This window comes from Carcharhinus amblyrhynchos, chromosome 6 (assembly GCF_965287045.1).
Source record: "Carcharhinus amblyrhynchos chromosome 6, sCarAmb.v2.hapA, whole genome shotgun sequence".
Lineage (NCBI taxonomy): Eukaryota > Metazoa > Chordata > Chondrichthyes > Carcharhiniformes > Carcharhinidae > Carcharhinus > Carcharhinus amblyrhynchos.
In genome coordinates this window covers 55,985,365-56,009,197 of record NC_137329.1, presented here as the reverse complement: position 1 = coordinate 56,009,197, position 23,833 = coordinate 55,985,365, and the positions used below count along the sequence as shown (strand labels likewise).

General features: G+C 43.4%; 1 protein-coding gene across 4 annotated transcripts in view; it reads right to left on the bottom strand.

Moving 5' to 3' along the window:
* Positions 1-7,083: 7,083 nt before the first annotated feature.
* chrm4a (cholinergic receptor, muscarinic 4a) overlaps positions 7,084-23,833 on the bottom strand; it is a 78,907-nt gene continuing 62,157 nt past the window's right edge. For all 4 annotated transcript variants that reach the window (XM_080191617.1, XM_080191619.1, XM_080191616.1 and 1 more), the window contains one exon: positions 7,084-9,268. In XM_080191617.1, the coding sequence (XP_080047743.1) occupies positions 7,800-9,227 (1,428 nt within the window). In that variant the 5' untranslated portion in view covers positions 9,228-9,268 and the 3' untranslated portion in view covers positions 7,084-7,799. The remainder of the gene's footprint in view (positions 9,269-23,833) is intronic.

Below are 23,833 nucleotides of genomic sequence, written 5' to 3'. Positions count from 1 at the left end.
GAAACTCTCCCATTTTCATGCTCGCTGGACACTTAAAAAAACCTTGTTAAATTCCACCCAGTAGGCGCGATCCGACTCCCATTCATGTCTTGCTCCCCTTGCAGCGAGCTCAGAGAATCTGGTGGTCAGCCAAACCTCAGTTCACTGCAGCAGGATGGGAAAATTCCTGCTGGTGTGAACGGTGGTATGATTTCAGATGAGGTTATACCATTAGATAAATGTGTGATTGGACAAACACTGGGGACTAAAGTAAATCACATTAAATATTTATTAATAGATCCAAGTTAATATGAGATGAAAATTCCATGATTTTTGTCACGTAGTAGCTCATTCTGCATAAATTACTTCAAAAGGAAATGGATGCCAGAATGGTTCCAACTGCAGCTTATGCCAGGAAAATGCTTTGAAACATTTCCGATTGGTTGTTGTTTGAAGTAAGCACCTTGAACTGGTGGCCAGGTGCGTAGTCAGAATATAATGTTCTTTCTCTCTGATGGCTAGTACGAAATCTGTCATTGATTCCAGGTGAAATGAAAAATCAGCACCCAGTGCTTTGTGGATATTTCTGTTGGGTAGATTCATCATGCTATCCAAAACCTAACCCTGAGTATTTTTTTAATTCATTCATGGGACATGGACATCACTGGCTGGCTGGCATCTATTGCCCATCCCTAGTTGCCCTTGGAAGGCAGTTGAGAGTCAACCATGTTGCTGTAAGCCAGACCAGATAAGGAATCCACTTCAGATCAGCCATGATCTTATTGAATGGCGGGGCAGGCTCGAAGGGCTAGATGGCCTACTCCTGCTCCTATTTCTTATGTTCTTATGTGGATTTCCTTCCCTAAAGTGCATTTCTGAACTAGATGGATTTTTCCGACAATGGTTTCATGTAGATTCTTAACAGAGTTGAGGAGGAACTTCTTCACTCAAAGCATGGTGAATCTTTGGAATTCTCTGCCCATTGAAGTGCTGGACGCTACCTCGTTGAATATGATTAAGTCACGGGTAGATAGATTTCTGATAGATAAGGGAATTAAGGGTTATGGGGAGAAAGCGGGAAAGTGGAACTGATTCATTTCAGATCAGCCATGATCTTATTGAATGGCGGGGCAGGCTCGAAGGGCTAGATGGCCTACTCCTGTTCCTATTTCTTATATTCTTATGTTCTTAATCCAGATGCTTTTTATTCAATTTAAATTCCACCAGCTACTGTGGTAGAATTTGAACCCAGGTTCCCAGAACATTAGCTGAGTTTCTGGATTAATACTCTAGTGATAATACCACTAGGCCACTGCCTCCCCTGAGTGGGCAGTCTTCATCAGCAAATCCACAGGATGAGAATATCATATTGGTGCTGTAGGGAACGTTCTTCTAGATTAATTAATGAGACATCAATAGATTGTGGTGATGGAATTGTATTAATCTAACATGACCTGGGGATCTGAGATTGTCATTTAGAATAAAGATAAGGAAAGAAATTCACAATTTCATTGAAGTTCCATGTATCAAGTATTTTTGTTGTATCTTCCCTCTTATCTCCAGTCTGCTGATGGCCAGCAAAGGCAAGGCAAATCATATTTAAACACTCCTTTCACATTCCCCAATGAAGCTGCTTCCCTTGTCCTGTGCATTACAATGAAGGCCAAGATACAAGAGGAGAATTTTGTGTCAGTCGTTAACCATTAAGGATGTCAGCCTGATTTACACTCATAGACTTATAGAGGTTTACAGGATGAAAACAGGCCCTTTGGCCCAAGTTGTCCATGCCATCCCTTTTTTTAACCACTAAGCTAGTCCAATTGCCTGTGTTTGGCCCATATCCCTCAATATTCATCTTACCCATGTAACTGTCTAAATGCCTTACAGAAGACAAAATGGTACCCGCCTCTACAACTATCTCTGGCAGCTCGTTCCAGACATTCACCAACCTTTGTGTGAACAAATTGCTCCTCTGGACCTTTTGTATTTCTCCCCTCTTACCTTAAACCTATGCCCTCTAGTTTTAGACACCCCTACTTTTAAGGACAGGCTTCCTATCGGGCAGGAAGCTATAGCAGGCGGCAGTTCAAGAACAGGAAGAAAGCCTGAAGCTGGGTTAGAAAAGCATTACTAGCCTAGGATCCAGATCTTGAAAAGGCTTTGATCCTGGGGCAGCATCTGATTCTGGGATTGGGTCCAATCATAAGGGTGCAGGACTAGAGATCCATACTGAGGGCGCAGGATGGGGTCTAATCCTGAGGGTGCAGGGGCGGGGTCTAATCCTGAGAGTGCAGGGGTGGGGTCTGATTCTGAGGGTGCAGGGGTGGGGTCTGATTCTGAGGGTGCAGGGATGGGGGTCTGATCCTGAGGGTGCAGGGGTGGGGTCTGATTCTGAGGGTGCAGGGGTGAGGTTTGATCCTGAGGGTGCACGGGTGGGGTCTGATTCTGAGGGTGCAGGGGTGAGGTTTGATCCTGAGGGTGCACGGGTGGGGTCTGATCCTGAGGGTGCAGGGATGAGGTCTTGTCCTGAGGGTGCAGGAGTGGAGTCCAATTCAAATTAGATGATTAATGTCAGAAATAGTATTTTGCCTTGCAGTGTGAGACCAGACGTACAGCAATTGTAGAGTGCTTGGGAAGAAAACAGCTTCTGAGCTCCAATGGCATTGGAATTACGGTTCCCAGAGCCCTGCATCACTTGGGTTTTCCATGTGTAGTTTCTGGGTCTTTTGTACCTGAACGGTTATGGTTATTGATCAGTCTGGGATCCCTTTCTTCATTAGTCAGTGATCCTCATGAAGACCAGGTTTACACTATGTGATAATAGAGGAGGGTCCTCTGCTAGCCCTGATCTTGAAGTCCCCGCTAACAAAAGCCTTTGTATTACCAGCATCAATGCAAAACATAACTGTACTCACCCCCTTACCTCGTTGTAGGCTGCATCACAAGGGGATGTGGTCCTCAGCCAAGCAGCTGTCCACTACCGCATGAAATGTGATCAATGTATCGAAAGGGATTTTTAACCCCCAGAACTGGTCAGGACCTTACCCACCTTGAACCCGTCCACTTCCATTTTTAGATGGCAGAATGTCTCCTCATAGATACACTGGAGGAGGAGGGATGCGGAGCTGGCCATCAGAGTGTGTGTGCAGTCAAAGGCTCTCATCAGAAAGAATTTATTCAGGAGTTGCCTTTATCTGTGAGATATCTGCAGCTGGATCTAATAAAAGAAAGGTTTAGTTAAGTTATGGGTGGGATTCTCCCAAAAAAATTCTAAGGGCATAATTTGCGTAAAAACAGGAATAACTCCCGCTGCTTTTTTCAGCAGGATTTTCAAAGTGAATCTCCCACACTCTGTGCACTGCAGAGTGTCCTGGTGTGAATCACACTGAAAAGCTGAGGGTGGGGCCTATTCCCACTGGAGAGGGCAGCACTGAGCAAGTCACTGTGCACATGCCAATCTATCAGTGCTGAGATTGGCGCTTGTAATCCCGCACCGCCAGCCTCCCAATTGCTGGTCAGCCCCATGACACCGCAACGCTGCCTCTCTGATCTCCCCACCCCCTGATCGCTGACCTCCCGAATGTGTCCCGGCCAGCCCCACCCTCCCCCCCACCTGGCCCGCCTTGGTGCCCCACCTCCCCTGCAATTCTGACCCCACCCTCCACAGTCACACGTCCCCCCATCACTCTCTCCCCTACAACTCCGACCCCCACTCCAGCAGGCCAATCCCACCCCACCCGTTCTGCCTGGCCCTGCTCCCCTTGCACTGCCTGATGGCCTATGGGCAGTGCCAAGGTGCCCAATGGATATTGCCAGTTTTCCCTTTGGGCAGTGCCAAGCTGGCAATGCCCAGGGCGCACCCTCCCCTTACCCCCAACATCCCAGGGGGGGGCCTCCATGGCCGTCCTTCACTCCAGCAGGGTCGGGCTGCCAGCTCCCTGCTGGTAGAGCTCCGTACTGGAGTGAAGCACTCCTGGTGGGTGGCGGAGTGGCCAGTCCCGGGTCTGCTGATGGGATCCAAATCCCAAATTAAACGATTCATTCAGCACATGCCCATTTCTGGTGCAGAGCTGATGATGCCAGAAATCCAGTGGCCGGAGACGCAGGGAGGCTGTGGTGCCCAGTGTGAAGCCTGCTACATGGCTTCCGCTGAGCCTCCCCCATACCTGAGCCAAATGTAAGCCAGTCCTACCATCACAGCCCCTCTTTCAGAGATTATCTCTCCTCCATAATGTTCCAGACACCCATTGTAGAGGCATATTGTAAATCATCTTCAGATCTTCCTCCAGTTCCTGGGTACATATGGTATCAAATGAAAAGTTTTAAAAGCTTATTTATTAGTCACAAGGTGGCTTGCATTAACAAGGGAATGTGGTCCTCAGCCAAGCAGCTGTCCACTACCGCATGAAATGTGATGGGTGTATCAAAAGGGAGTTTTAACCCCCAGAACCGGTCAAGACCTTACCCACCTTGAACCCGTCCAATTCCATTTTTGGATGGCAGAAAGTCTCCTCATAGATACGCTGGAGGAGGAAAGATGTGGAGCTGGCCATCAGAGTGTGTGAGCAGTCAAAGGCCCTCGTCAGAAAGTATTTATTCAGGAGTTGCCTTTATCTGTGAGATATCTGCAGCTGATCTAACAAAAGAAAAGTTTAGCTAAGTTATGGATGGGATTCTCCCAAAAAAATTCTAAGTGCGTAATTCGCGTAAGTTACTGTGAAAATCCCCTAGTCACTGCACTCTGGTACCTGTTCAGCTACACTGAGGGAGAATTTAGCATGGCCAAGTACCTAACCTGCACACCTTTCAGAGCACCCAGAGGAAACCCATGCAGCCATGGGGAGAATGTGAAGACTCTGCACAAACATTGACCCAAGCTGGAATTGAATCTGGGTCCCTGGCACTGTGAGGCAGCAGTGCTAATCATTATGCCAACGCGCTGCCCCAAAGCACTCTTTGTTGAGTAAAAAGCTGTGTCCCGTTCTACTGGCAGTCATAATGCCTCCCTTTGGAGCTTCTCAATACTTATTCTTTCAGACCTTAGCTGCCTCTTTCTGTCTGGGCTCTCAGGGACAGGAAGTTCTGAAGTAGCTGCCTGGTGCTTTCCATCAGGAACCAACTGGGCCTCAGGTAATCCTTGTTTCAGGGCAGCGGGTCCCCGAGAGGGGCCCACATGGGCTGCTGCAAGGATAGCTTGGCCCTGACTCCTTTCTGATACATGTGTATCTGAAGAGTCTATAGGAGGGCACAAATGTGGTGTTAAGTGGTTGCATCATTCTGCCAGGCTGCTAATACAGGGCTGGTTCTGCTTGGGCACTAAACAGCAGAAAAGATACCCAAATGGTACTTTTCAGATCACTTCTTAGGAACTCAACCTCTCCATTCTGGGACTCCAGGCATCTTTGGCAGTTTATGCAGCTTTGTACCAGAACCTTCAATTGGACTCATTGCATCTATTGTAGGTAGTTAGAGAGTTTGGAGCTATTAAGTGCATTAGAATCAACTGTGTGACTCTGCGCACATCTGTCATGCAGTTAGTAGACTTTTCCAACTTAACATTTAAGGACACCATCTCTAATGCAGGTACATAAACATGACTCTGCAGAGGCTTCCTACTCAAGCAAGGTGAACCCACAAGATCAGAATCCCAAGGCTCCTCAGCCACAAATTGCTGCGTCTTCAGAGATGACCACTTCCTCATCCCCACCATTTTGCTCCCTTGTGTTTTGTACATTAGCCTCACCTGCCTTGTGCTCCTTGCCCATCCATCAATATTAGATCAGCTTTTCCACGTAAGTTCAGGATACCCAATTGTCCCAGCATCTTTGTTGACCTGCATCTGCATTGTCCAGTTGTCTAACAGCGTGGTTAAACATTGGTACGAACAAAGCCACTGGGAGGGATTTTCTGACCACGCTTGCCCCGAAACCGGAAAATCCCGCCTGAGGTCAATGGACCATTCCATGGCCTGCCCCTCGCCCGCTACGATTCCTGTGGCGGGCTGAATGGGCAAATTCACCCCATTGTCTAAGCACATTTCACAAGCTCTGTATCCTTTCCAATAATTCCACACCCTCCCCAGCCTCTATCCCAAGCTGAGCCAGACTGTTTGGACCTTTTGGAATTCGATTTAGGTGTGAACTGAATTTCTGACCTGACATTCTCTCCACCACCATGACATCACCTTTATCTGCCCTGTGCCAGCAACACTATCTACACACTGATCGGTTCTAGAGCATATTACATTTCTCTGGGTGACTGATCATCATCATCACCTGTAATTCATCCAAAATGAGGCTGCCTGTATGGTATCCCAGTTGAATGAATCCATTGCCTCCAAACTTCTTGACCTGCGTTAGCTCCTAGAACCCCAATCCCTTAAATATAAACTTTTTAGCTTATGGTTAAACCTTTCCAATCTCAGTAACCTCTTCATCTCTAACCTTACCCCAACCTATTTATTGCCATCTTCCTGACACTCTCTGTCTCACACACCTTGAGAGAATCAGATCTCTAGAATCATAGAATCCCTACAGTGATGAAACAGGCCATTTGGCCCATTGAGCCCACACCGACAACAATCCCACCCAGGCCCTATTCCCATAACCCCACATATTTGTCCTGCTAATCTCCCTGACACTAAAGGGCAATTTAGCATGGCCAATCCACATAACCTGTGCATTTTTGGATTGTGAGAGGAAACCGGAGCACCTGGAGGAAACCCATGCAGACATGGGGAGAATGCGCAAACTCCACACAGGCTATCACCCAAGGCCAGAATTGAACCTGGATCCCTGACGTTGTGAGGCACTGTACCACCATGCCTTTAAAATCCAGCATTACAAAGCCTGCTACTGGAATCATGCTATCCTGGCTGACATCTTCTGTTATTGCCACCTTTTGCTGCTTGGTCACTCCTGATGGGACAGTAATCAGCCTTCAACCTAAATACTTGCTCCCTTCTCAATATTAATATCAGACTGCAATGAAGAAGATGAAATGGTGAAGGTGGCCCATCACTCACCCACAAAACACACTCCAGCATGGGTGAATGTTTTAAATATTTATATTGTAAATAATATTAAAGGATCAAAGTTACACCAGCCACAGCATTATTGGAAAGATTACACAAAGTTCATTATATTATATGCCCTGACCTCAACTGCTCCAGTACTAAACCAATTCCATTAGAAATGAATAAAGGACATATAATTCCAATATCATCTCTTGCAGTGACTGTGACATTGGGCAGTGACAGCCTCATTGTATCTTCTCACCATTCCCTGTCAGCACGATGCCAACTTTCAGATGGCCTTGTTCACTTGGTCAAGCTCACATTACATTATTTAAATAGCTGAGGGTGAGGGAAGGGCTGCAATTTAATCTTGGGGAGGTCAAAAAACCATTTTTTGGGGATCTTTAATATCACCCTATAAGTGCCAGTCACAGCATTCATTCAGCCATGTCTAGATATCTTACACTTCAAACAATAGTTTACAGGTCTCGCAACACGCATTGTCTCTGCGACCTGGCACAATTGGAACTGAAGCAGGACACAAGGAAAAGCACATTTCTGACTTGGTCTACCACAAGCACCTACACAATATCAGAATGAGTTATGATTTTTTGTTTTTGCACACAGTCATGTCTTCGCTTACATGGTATGTACATGCTTTACTTAAGGAAGGGAAAGAGCAGAACATTAGACTGAAAATACAAGCACAGTGTAAGTCTGGAATCTCAGAAAATACCGCTTTACAACACTTCAATTTTTAAATCCATGGCAAATACAAATTGTGGGCCAGTCTCTGGCACTCAATTTATCTTGCATTACTAATGTTTTTGTATTTGCACAGTAACAAGTGTTTGAAAGTCTTCTTGAAGGTAATGTTGCAGAGGGCATAGCAAGCTGGATTGACAGTGCTGTTGATGTAGCACAGCCAGTAACCAATGACCCAGACAGTCTCAGGGACACAGTCTCCACAGAAGGTGCTGAAGAGAACCATGACGTTGTAGGGAGTCCACGTGAATATAAATGCCAGGAGGATTGCAAAGATTGTCCGTGTGACTTTTTTCTCCCTGGCAGCCACCTGGCGCCTCTTTCGCACTTGGCTTCTCGCAATGTTAGCGAATTTCCTGGCGACAATGCCGGGTTTGTTTGCCGCTGTGTTGTTGGTTGCATTCCCGGGCATGATCTCGATGGCCGTGACACACTCGTTGCCAGCCTGTTTGGTGACTATCTTGATCCTAGACCATTTGGAGCTCTGCATTTTGGATAGTTTTGGTGCTTGTGTGTGCTGTATGACATCGCTTGTGCCTTTCTCTTGAGGATGGGGTGGGACAGTGCTGGCTGAACTGGACTCATTTGAGGTCTCCTTCTCCTCACGCTGGCTCAGGGACACTTGTTTTGTGGAGGGCTTTTCCTCCACCTTTCCATTCCGCACAGTGTCGCTAGAGGAATCTGTCATTGGCTTGGGAGAATTGTTGTTATTCTGCTGCCTGCTGAAATGACTCTTGAAGAAGTTGGAAGATCGCGACGTGTTCTCTTTCTGACTCTCAGTCCTATGACTTTTCATTCTACTCCTGCTGGCAAAGGAGACTTGGATATACAAAACTGTCATGATGACAACTGGCAGATAGAATGCTGCGATGGCTGTGCCAAATGTCACAACGTGGTTGGAGAAGAATTGAATGTAACATTGTCCTTGTTTCACCTTGCGTTCACCAACAATGAACTGCCAAAAGAGGATGGCCGGCGCCCACAAGATGAACGAAAGTATCCAAGCCGCTGCTATCATAAGCCCAGCCATTTTGGTGGTTCTTCGAGCCGGATAGGTTAGTGGCTTCGTTACACAGAAGTAACGATCAAAGCTGATAATCAACAGGTTCATTACAGAAGCATTGCTCACAACATAGTCCAAAGCCAGCCACAAGTCACAGACAACAGCCCCAAGAGGCCAATAGCCTTTAATAATGTAAACTGTATATAAGTTCATAGAAAAGACTCCAATAATCAGATCGGCGCAGGCCAAGCTGAATAAGAAGTAGTTGTTCACAGTCTGCAACTGACGATTCACTTTGATGGATAACATGACTAATATGTTGCCAACCACTGTCACCAAGCTGAGGGATCCCGTCACAACAGCTATAAAGACAATCTCAACCGTCTTGAAAGGGCTGGTCCATGTCATTCCTAAAGTTTCATTTGAGCTGTTGCCTCCAGCATCCTCAAATGTGACATTCTCCATTTTCAGCAGCAAGGTTTCTCCAAATGTGTTATAGATAGAATCTGAAACACAGAGAAGAACATAATTAAAGTTTATTAGTGACGCAAGTAGGCTTGCATTAACACTGCAATGAAGTTACTATGAAATTCCTCTTAGAATTAGAATGTGAATACCCTGATTGACCTACCAGTGGTCAGGTAGGCCTGTAGTTTATCAACCCTTTCCTTTTTGTTTTAACAATGGTTCAGTTCAAAGCATAACTCTACTGTTACTGCTGCATATCAAATAGCGTTTGTTGTAAACTGTGGGCTTTTTGTCACCTCCATTGACATATATATTGTAATCTGTAATGTTAAAGGAACAGTGTTCCATAAGGAATATAGGAACAGGAGTAGGCCATTCAGCCCTCTGTGACTGTTCAACCATTCAGTGAGATCATGGCTGATCTGTATCCTAACTGTACTCACTCAGCATGGTTCCATTTCCCCTAATACTTTCGGTTATCAAAAATCCGTCACTCTCAGGATTCATATAATTCAAAGTTACACAGTTCACCCACTCCTGGGTGAAGAAGCTTTTCCTAATTTCACGCCTAAGTAAGATCTCTCTGAACCCTTTTCCAGGACTTCCCAGCAACAGAGAAATCATCTAGCCTGTCAGTTTTTGCAAAATTCTTATATTCAAGAAAATACAAGCTTGGTTTATCCTTGGAGCCTTGGTAACATTCTGAATAATCCCTACTGCACTCATATGGCCAATATATCTTTTATAAGATGAGTGGACAGCATTGTGCATTTTACTCTAGATTTGATCTAACCCTGGTTGTAGCTTCCAGCTATCTGGTTACAAAGAGACACAGTGGGTGGAATTTTCCCATCCCGCCCACCACAGGAATTGTAGCGGGCAGTACATGGATCATGCAAAGATCCATTGACCTCAGATGAGGTTTCATAGACTGGGGCAATCGCAGCTGCCCATTGTCTTAGTTTTCTGAATATTATTTACCAATTATATTTTATTGATATGTATATATAAACCTTCAGTGATATATACACATGGACCTTCACTGATACGTATTCATGAATCTTTACTGATACATACACATGTACCTCTGAATCTCTTTGTGCCTCTACTGTTTTTCATTTTTCAACAATTGGAAAAGCCAAAATGGATGATCTCAAATTTACCTACATTGAAATGCAATTTTGCCCAGCCACTGAATCTATCAATGTCCCTTTGTAATGTTGTGCCCCTATCTGCACTACTTACTATGCCACAGATCTCTATCATTAGCAAACTTCCATATATGACTCTGATCATTTCTAAATCATTAATAAACATAGAGAATAGTTCAGGTCCCTAGCAAAATTCTGGTGGGACACTAGTCATTCCTTTCCAATTCAAGCACACATCCATTAGCTCTACTCTTTGTCTTTACCTGCTTAACCACTCAGATCAATAAATTATCTTCAATCCCATTAATTTTAATTTTTAGCTAACAAGATGGGTTTTTATCCAATGCCTTTTGGAAATCGATATAAATGATATCCAAAGATATTCTCCTGTCTATTCCTTTAGTTACTCACTCAGAAAATTCAATTTGATTCATGACACATAACCATGGAGACAGATGTCATGGAGGCAGCCTTCCCACAGTGCTCGAGGGGACAATTACAACTGGAGGCTCCAGGCTCCAACTAAGGGCCAACTGGGCAGGGAAGGCCATTGCCATGATCTCAATGGTCTATCAAAAATAACTGCCAGTCAGGCCCCTCCATTTTTAAAATTTTTCACATCTGTCAGAGCATGCCTTCATTTTGAGGTAAATTGGAATCAAAGATTGTCAGGCAAAACTGTAAAGGAACAATAGGCTGGGGAGGTAGTTCAGGTACAGTCAAGGTACATTCTCACAAAGAAGAAAAGTAGGACAAAAAAGCTCAAACTCACCAAAAGATGAAATACCAAGTGAGATGATGAAGAAAAAGACGATGTCAGGTACAAGCGTGATACAGATTGAATATGGAAAGTTCAGAGGGGGAAGTGAGAAAAGTATTCGGAGTGAGAAAAAGAGAATAAGAGGAGAAACTGACAGCTAACATAAAAGGGAGTCCAAAAGTCTGCTGTATGCATAAAAGTAATAAAAATGTGTGGTAAGAAGAGGACTAAAGTTGATTAGGGGCCATAATGGGGATTACTTGGCATGTGATTTTATCACAGAATCATAAAGCGCAGAAGGAGGCCTTTGGCCCATTGAGTCCACACTGCATTAGAAACAAGGAATCAGGAAGGAAGATGCTGCCAAAGTCTTTGTGAAAGGTACCCAAGACACTGAATGGAATAAGCCTGGAGAAAGAGAACGTTATAGAAAGGCTGATTGTACTCGAACTTGTTAAGTCACCAGGGCTGGATAGGATGCATCTAAGAATTCTGAGGGAAGTAAAGCAATTATGGAAATTGTGGAAACATGGGCAACAATCTTCTAATCTTCCTTAAAGGTAGTGTCAGAGAGCTGGAGAACTGCAAATGTTACACCCCTGTTTTAAAAAGTGTCAAGATAAACTCACCAAATATAAACCATTCTGCTTAACATCACGGTGGGAAACATCTTAGAAATGATAATCTGGACAAAGTTAACTGTCACTTGGACAACTATGGGTCAATTAAGGAAAGCTTGCATGTGTTTATTGTGGGCAAATTGCGTTGAACTAATTTGATTGAGTTTTTTGATAAACGGCGAGATAGAATTGCCACAAAATAGGCTATCCAGCAAAGTTGAAGACCATGGAATAAAATGAACACTATCAGCATGGATACAAAGTTGGCTCAGAGACAGGAAGCAGAGCAATGGTGCCTGATTACTTTTCAGACTGGAAGAAGGTATATAGTAGGGTGCCCCAGGAGTCAGTGTTGGGATTACTCTTTTTCCTGATCTACATTAATGATCTAGACTTGGGTGTGCATGGCACAATTTCAAAATTTACAGATGACACAAAACTGTATTGTGTACTCTGAGGATAAAGAGTTTAAAGAGTTTACTCTGAGTTTAAAGAGCGGGAACACAGAATGGCAACTGTTTAAACAGCAGGGCCACAAAGCGGCGACAGTTTAAGGAGCAGGAGCACTGTTTAAAGAGAGTGCAGAAAAGGTTTACCAGGATGTTGCCTGGTATGGAGGGTATTAGCCAGGAGGTGAGATTAAGTAAACTAGGGTTGTTCTCCCTGGAAAGACGTAGGTTGAGGGGCGACCTAATAGAGGTTTATAAAATTATGAAGGGCATAGATAGGGTGAACTTTTGGAAGCTTTTTCCCAGGTCAGGAATGACAAACACAAAGGATCACAAGTTCAAGGTAAGGGGGCAAGGTTCAATATGGACATGCGGGGGATATATTTTACACAGAGGGTGGTGGGGGCCTGGTGGTTGAGGCAGACACCCTTGGATCATTTAAGACTTATATATTGCCACATGAACAGACTGGGAATAGAGGGATACAAACTGATGGTCTAGCTAGGAGCACATGATCAGCGCAGGCTTGGAGGGCCGAAGGGCCTGTTCTTTGTTCTTTATTCTTTGATACTAATAGACTCTCAGAGCTCAGAGGCAAGTAGAATGGGCAGACGTGTGGCACGGAAGTATGAATTAATACATTTTAGTAGGAACAATGAGGAGAGGCAATAGAAAGAAAAGTGTACAATTCTAAGGGGAGTGCAGGAACAGAGGGGCGTGGGGCTATATGTACACAAGACAGACTGAGAATGTGATTAACAAGAAAAAAAGGAGCACAAGTTTTATAAATAGAGATATAAATACATACACAAACAAGTTACAGAGAATCTTTTTCAATCAATTGTGCAACCTCAGCTGAACTACTGTGTCCAATTATGTGCATCCCACCACATGAAAGATATGAAGACAGTTCAGGAAAGATTTATGAGAATGGTTCCAGGGATGTGGAATTTCAGTGATGAGGATAGAGTGAAGAATTTGAGGTTTTTCCTCCTTCAAGAGAAGACAGTGAAGGTCTCCCATTGACACAACTCTGTTTTTGATCAAGCCTCTTTACTCTCTGAATTAATATATTCTGTCGCTTTATTGCTGCAATCAGCAGCTCCCATTACAGTCTTAGGTTCTCTCTGCTTCCTCAATTCTAACCATAGAGTTTCTGCTGATTGCCTTCCCTTACGTATATCCTCTCTTAGTAATGATATAATAGTATCTTTAATCAATATGTATACCTTTCCTCCTCTGCCAGTTGCCCTTTCCCTTCTAAAGGCTTTACAAGTTTTGAAGATTTAACATCCAGTCATGACCAACTTGCAAACATTTCATTGAAACAATAAACATACCAGGCCCTCTAAACTGTCTTGGAGCCTCCAATTCACTCACAGTTATATCTTACACTGCATAGATTGGTCTATAAAATGTTTATTTGGGATCGAGCTCCAAGCCTGTCGTTCTGCCCGATGCTAATAGTCCCACACAGTTTTAACTTAACATATTTCTGTTGCCCCTGCTGCAACTAATTATTTTTATATTTTCTTCACTGCTTGACCTGACCTGAACTCGGCTGTTTTTCACTACATATGGCCTTTTAACTTGCTGATTAAAAATGGTAAGGTACACACAAATCTATCGCTCGTGTCAGGTGGACATTCAAGATCCCGCTTCAATCATAGAATCCCTACTGTGTAGAAGGAGGCCATTCAGCCCATCAAGTGTGCACCGACCACAATCCCACCCAGGCCCGATCCCCGTAACCCCACATATTTACTCTGCTAATCCCCCTGACACTAGGGTCAATTTACCATGGCCAATCAATATCTAACCCTGCATACCTTTGGACTGTGGGAGGAAACCTCAGCACCTGGAGGAAACCCATACAGGGGAGAATGTGTAAACTCCACACAGACAGTGGCCCAAAACCAGAATTGAACTCAGGTCCCTGGGTCTGGTAGGCAGCAGTGCTAACCACTGTGCCACTGTGCCGCTGTGTTTTAAAGAAGAGCAGGTTGGTTATCCATGGTGTTCCTGGTCAATATTTATCCCACAACTAACAAATAAAAATTGATTTTCTGGTCATTATCACATTGCTATTTGTGGAAGATTGCTGGGCACAAATTAGCAGCTAAGTCTCCTACATTACAACAGTGAGTTCACTTCAAAAGTATTTCATTGGCTGTAATGTGCTTTGAGTCCCCCAGTGGTCATGAACTGCTTTATCTGTTGATCGATCTTTCTTTTACTTTTCTTCCCATAGAATGGTTACAGCACAGAAGGAGTTATAAGACCGGCTCAGATCATTCCATTCCCTTTCTCCTGCAATGTTTCTTTAACTCTTCAGGCGTACATTCCCTTTTGAAACCCCGATTAAATTACCAGCAATGGCCACATCTCATGAAAGAATAAACTGAGAAAAAAGTTAAAGTGACAGAGAATTTTGTCTTCTCTATCCTCAGTGCATATAGCTGTGAAACAAATTAAGACACACCAGTTGCTCGAAATCTGAAATAAAGAAACAGAAAATGTTGGAAGTATTCAACAGATTAGGCAGCTTTTGTTGAGGAGGGATATGGAACTGTCGGCAGTGGGACTAGGAGAATAGCAAGGGGCGCCACAATGAGATGGTACCATGATGCATTCTAAGGAAAGAAACGGGAGGGTTACATCAGGGCAGCACCATGATGAACTATGGGATAAGAGCAGGGGGAGCCACGCTAAGATGGCTCCATGACGCATTCTTGGAAAATAGCAGGGACAGCCTCAATAGGATGGCATCATGACGCATTTTGGTACTCAGGGGAACTTTTTAAATGGAGGTGGGGTGGGAGGGAGGGGATTGGAAAATGATCAGGTTCCTGCACAATGGAGGCAGGCAGCCAGATCAGATGTTTCAGCCTCGCTCCCTCCCACCCCCCACCCCCATCCAAATAGGAATGATTTTGTAACCCCATGGCACTTGGACATGAACAAAGCAGGCAAATCCCCAAGTGCTGAGGCTGCCCGTTCCGTCAAGTTGGCCTTCCTGTGGCAGCGTGTGTGGAGAGAGTGAGAGATGTGGGGTGGAGGGGGTTGAAGATGTTGGGCATGTGATCACAGCCAAAACTGATTGGCAAAAGGGATTTCCTCTCAATGCTGTTGTCCTGGATCATGTTCATTCTCACACTGCTGTGCAAGCCAGCAAAGATGTCTCCATGCTCATGTGCCCTTGTAGTTCACATGACCTCGCAGCTCACGTACTCTCATAGTGTCCAACCTGCCACAGCAGCATCCTCCTCTCCCAGGTTTGTATCTGCTGGCCCTCTGCTTGGATTTGCAGCATTGAAAACCTGCCCATCATTTTTACCTGGATGGCAAGCCCGACTGCAATCAATTAGGGTACCACCTCAAGAAAGATGAATGAGTTGACCTCATTGCCAGCAAGAGGGGACCCTGGACCCCATTTAGTCCAAGATAACAGGGTTCTAAAGCTTATGGGAACACTCTGCTTATCTTTTCAGATCAATAACCTTCTGTAGAACAGAAATTTGTTAGATATTTAGCAGTTTTTAAGCAAGAGCTGAAGCATTGAAGGGGGGAGAGGCAGAGTAAAGAACTATGATAGAGCAGAAGGCAGGAAATATCAAACGACAAAAGGGTTTGATGGTGTATGGCAAAAGTGGGTGAAGTAAAGAAACAAAAAATGGGTCCACAGTAAGTGTTAATTAAAAATGTGGAATCATCGATGACAGGGGAGGTAATGGCATTGTGGTATTATGGTTAGCTGATTAAACCAGAAACTCAGCGAATGTTCTGGGGACCCGGGTTCGAATCCCACCACAGCTGATGGTGGAATTTGAATTCAATAAAAAATATCTAGAATTAAGAAACTACTGATGACCATGAAACCATCGTCAATTGTTGGAAAAACCCATCTAGCTCACTAATGTCCTTTAGGGAGAGAAATCTACTGTTCTTACCTGGTCTGGCCTACATGTGACTCCAGATCCACAGCAATGTGGTTGATTCTCAATTGCCATTGGGCGAACTAGGAATGGGTAATAAATACTGGCCCAGTCAGTGACGCGCATGTCCCATGAATGAACTTTTAAAAATGAATAAAAAGCTGACAAAAGGCGAGCAATGGTCATGATCTGAAATTGTTAATCCCACTTTTGAATTAACACGGTTGTAATGTAACCACCTGAAAGTTGAGGTGCTAAACTAGAACAGATTAGAGATTTCAGATCCAAGATGGTGCTGGAGTGAGACGACTTCTTGCAAGCTGCACCCAGTATATCCTCTAATCCTATCTTTTACTTTCATTCTATGCTTTTCAATCTCTAATTCTTTTAAACTCAGTAACAAAGCTTTAATTCAATCTCTTCTGCCATCAGATTTTTGAATGGACCTACCTTATACTGGGCTGATCTTTCTCTACACCCTAGCTATGATGCAGCACTACATTCTGCACTCTCTCCTTTCCCTTTCTATGTACGGTATGCTTTGTTTGTATAGTGCGCAAGAAACAATACTTTTCATCGTACACTAATATATGTGGCAATAATAAATCAAATCAATCAAATCTGTGTAGGAGACGAAGGACAGAAAGATCAGGGTGGATGTTGGGCGAAAAATTAGAATGATAGACGACTGGAATTTCAGGGTCTTATGCAGGGACAGACTGGAATTATTCCACAAACTGAGAATGCAATTTGCATTTGGTCTCCCACGTCGAGGATTGATGAGAAGATAGTGCATCAGACTGAAGAAAGTGCAAGGAAATTGCTATTTTAGCTGAACAGAGAGTTTGGAGCTCTGTATGGTGGGCAGGGTGGAGGGACTCTAATCGGGTTGATGGAGAAGGGGGCCAAGGTGTCTGGAGGGAACAGTCTGTCCAGAATGCCAGAACAGACTGGGAAGGAAAGTTGGTGGAATCGGATTGGAGGAGGCAGAAGTGGTGGAGAATGATCTGTTAAATGTGGAGGGAAGGTGAGGGAAAACAGGATGAAACATAAAAGAAAGAATCAAAGACAGAACTGCATTCATTTGTTACAATTCATGAGCCAAAGAGCATAACTACCAGTGAAGTATTTCTTGAGGTGAAGTCACTGTTGTCACATGCTAAAACATTTGTACACAGCAGGAGTTCAGAAATAGCAACTTACGAATGTCTAGATATTTAGGTATTTATTATGGGATAGACCTGGATATCTGGGAAACTTTCCTGCTCTTTTTCAAAATAGTGGGCAGGATGTTTGAAGCCCCTTTGAGAGGCACACTGGAGAGGTGGTGGCTATGTCCCTTCCCATTTTTAAGGAGTTTAACATGAATAAAGTGAAGAGGGTTCAACACGCTGGTTCAAATGATTGTTTTGAAAAAAAGGTAAGTGCACAGTTCAAGTCATAAACAGCAATATAAATACTCCAGGTGAAGGGAATATTAAAGTAATTTAAGTGGTTACAGTAGGAGTGACAGGTAATGAGAAATTCTAATTGTCATTTAGCTTGGGAAGAGCAGAATGATTTACATCTGGAAGTACAGGGAACGAGTAAACTCATGGTAACTTTCTGGAGAAACATGTTCCAGATGTTAAATTTAGAACAAGGCAGGATAATTAGATTCTGGGTTATAAATTGAAACAGATGAAAAGTCAGCTCCAGATAAATAGCAGAGGAACATTTTTACACAAAGGTTTTTAAGTGTCTGGAATAGCGCAATGTGTATGGTTAAGAGACAGATTTAGGAACATCTGGAATACAGTCTGATTCTCTGCTGAGAGAGGCGGAATTTCGAGGCATGGGCTTTGGTGGATTAAGTAGCTTTGTGTCCTTAACATTTTTGTTGTGTAAGTCGCTTAGACTTGATGGGATACAACTGTCCCACTCTGTTTGTCAGTAACTGCAATCAGACACTTGCTCTTCAACAATGGAACATAGCAGTTTGCTTTGCTGAGGACTCTACTAATTTACATTGATAGGAGATCATAGAATCATAGAATCCCTACAACGCAGAAGGAGGCCATTTGGCCCATTGAGCCTGCACCTTCAACAATCCCACCCAGACTCTATGAACCCAATATATTTACCCTGCTAATCCATTGACACTAAGGGGCAATTTAGCATGGCCAATCCATCTAACCAGCACATCTTTGGACTGTGGGAGAAAACCGGAGCACCCGGAGGAAACCCTGCAGACACGGGGAGAATGTGCAAACTCCACACAGATCCTGGGAATCCCAGTGGTACATAATGATAGACTGGTTAAGACCCCTAGTCCATTCGTCCTGTGCCACACGATAGGGTTGCCTTGTACATCACAATACATACATTTGCCACCCACCATGTAAGCCATATGATCTAAACCAAAAAGAATAATTATTATTTCTGGCTTTTATATGATAGGCATAGGAGTTTTAATCTCCATTACTGTCTTCCTCTGGGAGGAAATTACCAAGCAGAGGTATTATAGTCCAAAGATGTGCAAGTTAGGTGGATTGGCTATGGTAAATTGCCCTTAGTGTCCCAAGATGCACTGGTTAGATTGATTAACCATGGGAAATAGTGCAGGATGGTTATAAGGATAGGGTGGGAGAGAGGGCCTGGGTAAGATATTCTGTCAGAGAGTTGGTGCACACTCGATGGGCCGAATGGCCCCTTTTGCACGGTAGGGATTCTATAATTCATTAATTCTACGATTAAAGGATGTTAGCTTCCTATGCACATTTTAACCAGGAGTTTTTTCTATCACAGCATGCTTTAGGGAAGAACAAGTCCAATTGTTCATGGTCTGTTGCCAGGTGTATGTTAGCCCAGGATCTGGTCAAGAATGGAAAAGCTTCACATTGAACTAAACTGACTAAAAGCTGGAAGAGTTATTGATACTGAGCTGATGTCTTCCAGCTTCTAGCTACCACTGCACTTTTAAGACTGGATAGCATATGGCCTATCCACACTCTTGCTTCCTATCCAGTTAAATCACTGCCAATATGCACCTTGCTGTGTTAGCCAGCCAAGCACTTCAAACTAACTCTACTTGAATCAGGATTGGATTTTTTTGCTTAAATTGGGCACGCTTTGTCTCCAGTCCCACTGAGATATTTGCACAATCTGTGCTTCTTTTAACTACTGGTGCATTTTTTCTACCAGAGTAACTGATAGCTACTTGATGCCTTCCTGAGTTTGTGCCTGAGCAATTAGTAACCTGGAAAATCCTTACTGCTTAAATGGGATTGGATGGGAAAGTTTCTTTAATAGTCTATCATACACTTCTTATTCTTTGTATCAAGGACATGGTATTGTCAAGTGAACCGTTCAGTCAGTTCAGGTGAATAGTCCACCCTAATTTTTTAAAGAATTCTGAAAAGCTATAATTATTATTGAAATCCTGCCACAGCGATGAACCAACTCTTATCAAAGTCACAAATGTCATCCTGTCTGACTCTAAGTTGAGTGGCCCCTCCTTGTCCTTTTTGAATTATCTGTAGCCTTTAGTCCGGTTGACTACACACCATCCTTCTCTAACATGTCTCCACTGTTGTCCAGTTGAGTGGGACTGCAATTGCCTAACTCTTTTCCTATCCATTTAATGGTACCTAGAGAAACACATACAATGTCTTCTCTTCTGTCTCTTGCACTATTATTTTGGATGTCTCCTAAGGATCCATTCTTGACCACATCCTACTTTGCAATTACAAACTGGCCCTTTGTAGCATCATTCCAAAGTGCATCAGTTTCTACATGCTGATTGATGATACCATTGGGTAGGAATCCTCCCCCACACACCACTCCCCACCCCCTCGGTCCCCCTCCCTACCACTGTGGCATGTTTTGTTGCGTTGGAGGCAGTCCGCTATTGACTGACAGTGGGATCTCCCGGTCCTGGCTTTTGCCATTGTTTACACCCTCCATTGTCAGGAAACCCACGATAGTGGTTCACTATTGGCGGAACTGGAAGATCCCGCCAGCGGGAATGGCTGGAAAATTTTGGGCATTGTCTTTGGTCTTCACCGCACTCTCTGTTCCCTGCCCACCAACTCTAATCCTCTCCTTACCTACTCTCTGAGGCTGAACCAGGCTATTCACAACCTTGGTATCACATTTGACTCAGAGACGAGCTGCTGACCACATATCCACACGATTACTAAAACTGCTTCTGTTCACTTCCTCAAAATCATCCGACTCTGCCACTGCCTCAGCTCATCTGCAGCTGAAATGCTCATCCATGACTTTGTTCCCGCGAGATTTCACTATTCCAATACTTTCCTGGCGAATCTCCCACCTCTTACCCTCCATAACATTGAGATCATCCAAACCTCTGCTGCCCATGTCCTAACTCACACCAAATCCGATTGTCCCAGCACCTCTCTATCTACTGATCCACATAGTTTAGCAGTGCCTCAGTTTTAAAATTCTCACCTTTAATTTCAAATCTTTCCCTGGTGCCATCCCTCCCCTATGATCTGTACATTTGTCAACGTGTACAATCTATTATCTCCTCCAGCTACAGATATCTGCACTCCTCGGATCCTGGCCTCCTGAGTAACCCGGAATTTAATCGTTCACCAGGATTTCTGCTGCCAAGTTCCTTAGCTCTGGAATGACATCCCCAGAACTCTACCTCTATCTTTCTTTCTTACTTTAAGACACTCCTTAAAATCTACCTCTTTTTCTAAGCTTTTGGTCATCTGTCTCTTTATTGTGGTTGGGTCTCAAACATTTCGTAAGGCTCCTGTCAGGCACCCAAGGACATTTTATTGTAAATAAATGCAAACTATTGTTGAATGAAAAGAAAACATTGTGCAATGGTGCAAGATGGATGATGATGCATTGGCAGCCTCTTTAACATTTTTCAATTTTCATTTCCCGTGAAGTCGACCATGTGAAAATATCATCTGCCCATCCTTATGCTTTACTGCATCCTAATGATAAAGCTCAGTATGCAACCTCTGTGTTTCTTGGAATGCTGTGCCTGATAATTATAAATCTGCCTCAATCTCCACTTCATTCCAGCTCCTGACTTTCTACTTTCTACTCTGGCCATTTTATGCACATTTAAAAATCCGTGGCTAGTTGTCTTTTCACCTTGTCTGACATATCAATTATTACCCCTCAATACCCTTAGCTGGGCAACGGTGGGCTCAACAAGTCAAAAACCAATATAGTTTCAATAATTAAATGAACGGATGCTAGGATGTGAATTAAACATGACCAGTACAGTTATGAGTTGTATCTTTATTTCTACAATTAGGCCCATTCTGTGTTTCTACAATGGCTCAGTAGCCAAGAGCAACATGTAAATAAGCCATATGTTCAATCATTACGAGGTTAGCTGATCTGAGCTGGTGTATTTGCAGGAACAATACTATGGATTTTAGTACCCAGAACTGGCAAAGGGTGTTGTGATATTGGTGCAACTCTTGCACATGGCAGGAAGGAGTTGCAACTCTACTTTACTGTTAACAATAGTTACTGAATATTTATAGTGAATCTTTTTGCTGAGATATCCTGTCCCGGGTCTTCAAATAAACTGAACTTACATTTAGTTTACCAATCCTGTGTGAGCTTGGTAAGTTATATTAAGCAAACAGAAGTGCAACAATATTTTAATGATTGGATGAAGGGGTGCTAGCCAATGAATTAAACATGTCGAGATGGCTGTGAATTGTATCTTGAGTTTCAGCAGTGAAGCCAATTATTTGCCTCCACCATGACTCTGTGTTCAAAGGCAACTTGTAAGTGTCAGGTAATTGCAAGGTTAGCAGATAAGTGTTGAAACACTTGCAGCGACAACATAATGAATTTTATTGCCTTTGGCTTACAAAGAGCTCCTATGAGTGAGAATATGTGGCTGCCTTTGTGAGAAGAGGATTGGACATTTACCTACTATGATCTCTGTGGGCAAAGAACCTCCTTAATTTTGAATGCATTGGTTCACATAAGAAATGGCAATGTAGCCAAGATCTCAGCAAGTCACAGGTATGGAAATGATTGTTCGCATTATCTTCCTATCTGGGCTGTTTGTGAGCTAAAACAGCTTTCTACTAAATGTGGATGTCTTGTGCAAATAGGCTTAATGCAAGGGTTTCTTCTTAAGATTATCCATCTATGTCTTTGGTGTGGGAAAGGTTTATTTGGTCATTAAGGTCTGTGGTAATAGAATGAATGTGTCATATAGCCAAGGTAAAAGATGATTGGAAAAGATTGACAGGTGGTATGTTTAGCCTATCATCTCTATGTTGTTAATTTTGATGTCACTTTTATGTACCTTTGATGTATTGTGATTTAGTGGTAGTCGGAAATCAAAGGTAGAATTATAAGCAATGAAACAGAAAATGCTGGAAAATCTCAGCAGTCTGACAGCATCTGTGGAGAGAGAATAGAACTCACTCACCTCACTCACTCACTCACCTGATGAAGGAGCTTGAGACTCTGAAAGTTAGTGCTGCCAAATAAACCTGTTGGACTTTAACCTGGTGTTGTGAGACTTCTTACTGTGCTTACCCCAGTCCAACGCCGGCATCTCCATATCAGAGAGAGAATAGAGCCAATGTTTCGAGTCTGGATGACCCATCGTCAGAGCCTCTAGCCCACCCTATAGAATTTTAAGAGTTGTGATTGAACCAATGTATGTTTTACTCGTATTGGATTTTATACTTTGATATATTTGGGTATAAATACTGGACTGCAGAGTGTAGTATACCTTAGTATTCATGTTGAAATGTGTGCTCATTAGGACTCATGAACACAGACTAGATTCATGCAGTGGGATGTATTGGATTGTTTGGTATTATGTCTCACTAAGGACTTAATATTGCAGTTGTGGCGACTGGTGAATATTTGGGTGTAGGAATAAAGATATCTTACTGTAACTATATTGCTCTGACAAAGGGTCATCTAGACACAAAACGTTGGTTCTATTCTCACCCCACATATGCTGTCAGGCTTGCTGAGATTTTCCAGCACTTTGATTTGATTTGATTCATTATTGTCACATGTATTAGCGTACAGTGAAAAGTATTGTTTCTTGCGCACTATACAGACAAAGCATACCATTCATAGAGAAGGAAACGAGAGAGTGCAGAATGTAGTGTTACAGTCATAGCTAGGGTGCAGAGAAAGATCAACTTAATGCAAGGTAGGTCCATTCAAAAGTCTGACGGCAGGAAGGAAGAAGCTGTTCTTGACTTGGTTGATAAGTGACCTCAGACTTTTGTACCTTTTTCCTGATGAAAGAAGATGGAAGAGAGAATGTTTGAGGTGCATGGGCTACTTAATTATACTGGCTGCTTTGCCAAGGCAGCAGGAACAATAGACAGTGTCAATGGATGGGAAGCTGGTTTGCGTGATGGATTGGGCTACATTCATGACCTTTTGTAGTTCCTTGTAGTCTTGGGCAGAGCAGAACCCATACCAAAATGTGATACAGCAAGAAAGAATGCTTTTTATGGTGCATCTGTAAAAGTTGGTGACAGTTGTAGCTGACATGCCAAATTTCCTTAGTCTTCTGAGAAAGACTAAGAAAGATTAAGGTGTTGGTGGGCTTTCTTAACTATAGTGTCAGCACGGGGGGACCAGGACAGGTTGTTGGAGATCTGGACACCTAAAAACTTGAAGCTCTCAACCTTTTCCACTTTGTCCCCGATGATGTAGAC